Raw genomic sequence first — 6,039 nt, forward strand, 5'->3', positions numbered from 1 at the left:
CTTGCGACCCCCGACTCCTGGAGGCTCATCCCCTGCTGTGCTTGTCCCATGGCAGCACCTTATTTGCAGACCGACCTGAGGACGTAGCTTTTGGTAACATCAAGGAATTCTTCCCATTTATCAGATGGCTAAAACTCCATAGCAAGCTGTGTGCCATCTCGTGCGCTGGAGTGCAAGCAGGAAGAGCTGAGAAAAAGCCCCGGGATGGGCAATTGTACGTGGGTATCGTAATGCCAAGTGGCAGGTTGTATCTCCCCAAAATACCGTGCTTATTTCCCAGGCCTCAGCTGCGACTGTAGGAGGTGGGAATACCAAGGGCCATACTTAACTTCCTCCTCTCAATCCCCATGCCCTGAAACAGGGCTGTAGTCCCTGGGTCAGGGCTGCAGGTCAGGGTGTTGGCTGCTCCAGCGGGCTGTCTGGTGTTGCATTCTCCTTTTCCTGGTGCTTTTCCTGGTCTGGCTGCCTGGGACTTGAACTTCCGCCCCTTTGGGTGCTGAGCTCGGTGCTTGTCGTGAACAGGTTCGGCGGGGAGGTCTGCTCCCGCAGTGACCGGGGCTCAAAGAAGTACTGGGGTTTGTTTATGTTTGTGTTGATCGTTAACTGTGCCTTAAATGTGTGTTATAAACTAAGCACATACTTACAGTTTGATGTAAATGCTGACAGAGAGAAAGGCAAACATTATACTGTCTCGTGCAGTTTATATCAGCACGGTTTAAATAATCATAATCAGCTCTCTGATGTTTTGGGGCCTTTTTTACATAAGCTAAAATCATCAAGGTTTTAAACACCGGTTAGTTTGGGTTTGCTGTTTGTTTATTTCAGTGTACAAAGCTCAGAAGTAGGCAGTGGTTTGCATTTTCTTTGCATTTCTGTACAAATTCCTCCTAAATTCTTCTTCCGCTGCTCGGTGTTTATGCTTTTCGGTGTGTAACTACAGACCTTGCGTTGGGCACTCTTGCACTGAGTGGGTAAGGTCTTTGAGAGCTTAGTTTTAAAGGCATTTGCTGCTGCACAGTGGAATTCTGAAAGAGTTGGGGATGATTTTTTTTCTTAATTTGACAGCCAGCACGTTGTGCATTTCTGAGAGCTCCAAGTTAGACATGAGTTCAGCCTGAGCTGCTAAAAATTCCAGTTGCTGTGATTATTTCCTTCTGCAAGTCCTCTAGGACAACTAGGAAGGCAAGCTACGATTTAAATCTGGGTACATAAGAACAAAAGGATATAAACCCTGAAATTTGCAGCCGGTTTGAAAAGTCCGATGTTGGAAAAACCTGGCCGGTAGCGATTTGGATTACAGAGCAATGAGGAAGTGAGGAACTGAGGGTACTTAACGGCACTGCAGTTGACCAACAGGGCTGTTCCATCATTTGTGTGAAGGTGTAGGGTGTATTTTAATGGATTATTTTACATTGTGATGGAAGCTTTATGGAAATGTGTGCCCTGTTAAAAATCAGGTGTTTTAGCAGTGGGCTTATAGGTAGGTATCTTTGAGTTGTGCTTTCACTACCCGATTTCTAAAAGAGTGGGTTGGCAGGAAACATGGATATAATTTATTCCTAGGTCTGCTGGATTCCCATGGGATTCAAAGAAATAACTTGATTGTTTGATGAAAAGGTAATAGCTTTGCCTCCGTTACCGTGATACTAAAAAATCAGCGCCGTACCAGTGTTCTGCCTGTGTAATGTTGATCCACCAGCTCGGTCTGTTAACCAGCTGGACCGCGCTGTCCAGCACAGATACCATCTGCATTTACCCCTTGGACAAACAGTTTCTCAAGGGGGGGAAAATCCCTGTACTCTTTTTGTGAACTGAAATTTATTTGGGAATCTTTAAGTTGTGAATAAAATCAGCTGGGTGGATAGGAGTCAGCTTTATGTTTTACTCCTAAAAAATGTATTTCTGCAAGCTTGCATTTCCTTTTTGGGGAGAGCGGCTTAAAATAAGTTTTACTTTACTATTTGCAAAGACGGCGTTGTGTGGTTTTGCCTGAACTAATCCTAGAAGAAAGCAGTGAAGAAAAAAATTGAGATGGCTGCGTGGGATTTGTGTTGGGCCCGCCAGTGTTTTAACAGTGTAATTAATTACTTCTCATGGCTTTGTACTTGAGCTCCCAGGTTCTGGAAGGCTCTGAGAAGCCCCAGAAAGGACTTCTCGTTCAGCCTTCGGCTGTGCGGACGTGGTGGTCTGCCTGTGGAGGAACAGACTTGGCACGTTGCGCTGTGCTTCGCTGACGGGGCTCCCGACCAGGGAGGGATCCTTGTGCCGTACCCACTCCACTCGGTGTTACTAACCCTCGTCCACTCTTCGCCTCGCTAAGGAAGGCTTGCGCGTGTGTCTGTGCGCTCCGCTGTGCTCCTGACCGCGTGAGGTTACAGCCCTGCACGGCGCGCTCCTGTAGCAAGGTGGTTGTTTCAGGGTAGTAATTAAAAGTGATGGAAGGCGAGTGCTGTTAAGTAGTGGCTGGATCTAGGAAGCTCGTTTGGAGGGGAGAGAATCCAAAGAAATACTACGTGATCATTCCCCTTTCGTCATGCTTAACGCTGGGCTGTTTGTACCGTCGAGTTTTGCTGGTAGACTGACAGAGGTGCGTGTTCTGTTCGTATGTGCTGACAGCTAAGCTGATACAGCAGTATGAAGGTAACTGCATTTGGGGCAGAGCTGCATGTTTCTGCTATCGCTTTCTAAAGAGACTTTGACATGCTCTAAATAGTGAATAAATTTCAATAACTACATGCTGTTGCAAGGCAGGGGGAAAGAAGGGAAAGGAGGCGGGAAGTGCCAGACCTTAAATTCAATCTTTCCACAGTAAGTGCTGAGGCAAAGAGGTGTAGTACGGGGTTCATACCCCAGAACATGTTTATCGAGCTGCGTAGGTGAGTGATGGTGGGCCTTTGCCCAGAAGGATGCAGAAGTGGAGCGCAATTTCTCTTCTTGCAAAGTCTGGTGTGCACAGTGACTGCTGACAGTTTGTGGCAAAGCTGTTAAGAGTAAGAACGAGAGTTCTAAAAAACGTGCATGTGAAGTTTCCTAGCTTGTAAAAGAAAAAATCCCTTGTATACCTGTTAAACACATATGCAGTAACACACCTATATGTTGGCAGCTTTTCACATACTCGGAAAGGCGTAATTATTATTCCAGGGGGCGTGTAAATACAGGGCAGACATCTAGGGGAAGAGGCGGCTGTTTTTCCCCCCACCCCCTTCCAGACTCACGTTCCGTGCTGGCAGAGGTCAGGTGGCTGTAAGCAGAGCATGAGGGCAGCTGGCCATGGCAGGTGAGGGCAGCGGCAGCGCACGTGCCCGTGTGCGTGTGGCGATGGGGCTGTGCAGGAACACGCGGTTCTGGGAAGAGCTGACGGTCAGAGCACCGTGACGCGGTTGAGACCGGTTGCTCTTCAGTTCCTTTAAATGACATTCTAGGCAACTTGCTTCAGGTAACGCTTTCGTGCATCTAATTTCCAAGCGTAAAACTCTTGCTGTGGGGGAAATAGTTTTTAATAACGCATTTAAGAATTCGTTATGTTAATACAGGTCCAGTAAAAGAGTCTGGTGAGAAACATAAGGCATTTGTTGAAATTCCTAACCTGTCAGAAGAAAATGAGGTAGATGATACAGAGGTAGGTGTGCAATACTGATACGACTGTATAGGTTCAGAATTCTTAAATAAAGCATTAATCCACATATAGGCATCACATTTAGATTTCTCCCGTGATTAAGCAGGATAATGACACTTGGATAGTCAATTTCATGTTTTCATTTTTTATACTTGGAATAACGACTTGCCTCTGTTCTCAATTTTACCTACTGGGCACGTGCACCATTTTCTTTGCTACTTGCTGTTTGTGATGATAACGAATTACGCATTTGTGAAGAACTCCGCTTGCTGTAGTCTTAAAACCCCAAGCCCTAATAACTTAAGGAACCCCCTTGTTGGTCGTGTAGCGGTCGATACCGTGGCTTCCACGGATCGCTCAGCCTCTGCTGTGCAGCAGGAAACTCTGTTTATGAACTTGTATTTACGTCAAAACCCAAGAAGGCTTATTTTTAGCAAAGGTAGGATAAACTGAGGAGTTAATGAACTTGAAGTTGCAACTGTCCTCTGAATAAACAAAGCCAGAATACTTTGTGGCCAGAACCCAGAAGGCTGAGGTTCAGATGCCTCTGAGATCTTGTTGGTTTTCTGTTTCTAGATAAATGTTAGCAAAAATAAAGGGGAAGGCGATGCGCTGAAGGACCTTATGAGAACGGAAGGAACCACAAAAGTCAGAGAGGCCCTGAGAGATTACCTGAAAGCACTTAAAAGGGGTAAGTTGAGCCAGTGTGCTGGGTACGTTTTTATGCCATCTTCGTTCTCGAGCAGATCGGTCTTATACTGACAAGTCCTTCGGGTTTGTACGGTTTCTGTTCTGGGTTGTCGCCAGCCGAGATGAAAGAAGTTAGCCCTACCCGTCAGATCTGTACTGCTGTCAAAGGTCCAGGAGTCTCCGTAGCGCCGCAGGCTGTGCTGCGTTCCACGTACGGACCACGGCGCTCACCCTAAGCCCTGCAGGCGGGTGGCTAGCGCAGCAGCACCCAACCCTCAGCTCCTCGTTTCTCTGCTGGACTGTTACGAAGCTCACGGAGACAGTGCCTGCCTTAATGGGCAGATGGTACTAATTTTCGTTGGGTAACTTTGAAAAATCTGTGTTTTTAGGGGAAATTGCTGTTGGGCTCTGCTAATAAAAACGTGTGGGGAAGCTGGATTGGAGTTGTGCGTCCCGCTCTGCGCTCTCCTTTTTCACAGTTTGACCCATTCTCCGCAGTTTTGGCCAGCAATCTTCGCTACATATCTAAGCGTCGGGGTGATTGTACAGCTCGATTTCCTACTGAAAAAAGTGATTTTCTTTCCTACAGAGTTTACCTTGGGAATGATTCCACCAACAAAAGGCACTGTTGGTCAGGAGCTGGCTGCTGAGCAAAAACTCAGCGGGAACACCATGCAAGTACGTTAAGTGCTGTACAAACTGTGACCCTACCTGTAGTCACTGTGGATTCTGCTGCGGTACTGATTGCATGTCCCCGTGTTTACCTGCAAAAATGAAAAGCCTTTGGGGTGAAGCTGCTGCTTCACTGCTTTGATCAGGGCCGGCAGCACGGAAACGACCTGTCACAGATCCTGGGCAGGGGTCTGCCAGGCGTGGAACAGCATTAAGGGGTACGTGAATGCTGCTAGCCCGTGTTGGGTAGCAGCTGTAGCTGCGGCGCCGGAATTCCCCTGCGCAGATCACTTCCCCTGGGCTAAAGTTACCTCCAGGTGTCTGTGGAGCAAATTGCACATTCACAGTTTTTTCACTTAATTTAGTGAATCCTTTAATAATACTGTAAAATAAATACGGACATACGTTGTGTAAGTAATGTACTTTCACAACGCGGTATCCTTAAGAATGCGCGGGTAACAACAATCCTGCCGCTCCAGAACTTCTGAATGCTCGGTCTTGCAATATTCACGTGAATGTTGTTTGCCTTGCAGGATTCCGTTTCACCGCGGCCGCCGGATGTAGTTGGCGTAAAAATTCCAACAGTGAAGATACTCATGAGAGAAATCTTCAACTCTCTGGCAGAAGAACTGTATAGCATCTTCACAACTAAGGAGGTAAGTGATGCTTTCGGTAGGCAGTGTAACTGAGAGAGGATGCTGTTGTATCTGATCAGTCGTGTAAGTAATGAACGCGTCACATTCGTAGCATCAAGTACAAATAATAGCCCTCAAGTCCATTAAATGGAGAGGTGTGATCGCCCAGAAACAGAAGGGTTAATGAGCTACCCTCTTGTCACTTCAGAGTATTTGTAATTGCGATTTGCTCCTCAAGTTTTGCTGAAGAGCTTCACTTCTAAGCGACCGAGGCATCTCAGCAGTGAGAGGCAAAAGGATGGAGGAGGCAGTGCATCGGTCTGGTCTCTCACCAAGGGACGCAGGCTGGGCAGCCCAGCTCGCTGTCAAGTCTTGCGGTAGCAGTCAGAAAGCAGGGGGAGGTTGTGGTGGTTTAACTCCGGCTAG

The 6,039-nt window shown here is 47.1% G+C and overlaps 1 protein-coding gene across 1 annotated transcript; it reads left to right on the forward strand.

The window, feature by feature from the left end:
* Positions 1-3,533: 3,533 nt before the first annotated feature.
* On the forward strand, positions 3,534-5,634 carry LOC104509990 (activator of 90 kDa heat shock protein ATPase homolog 2-like; the record flags this gene model as incomplete). Its single annotated transcript, XM_010152109.1, has 4 exons — positions 3,534-3,619; positions 4,193-4,307; positions 4,896-4,984; positions 5,512-5,634. Coding segments are annotated over 4 exons (413 nt in total), but the record flags the coding sequence as incomplete, so codon positions are not given.
* Positions 5,635-6,039: the final 405 nt, after the last annotated feature.

The sequence above is a fragment of the Eurypyga helias genome, unplaced genomic scaffold, assembly GCF_000690775.1.
Source record: "Eurypyga helias isolate BGI_N326 unplaced genomic scaffold, ASM69077v1 scaffold48915, whole genome shotgun sequence".
Classification (NCBI taxonomy): Eukaryota; Metazoa; Chordata; class Aves; order Eurypygiformes; family Eurypygidae; genus Eurypyga; species Eurypyga helias.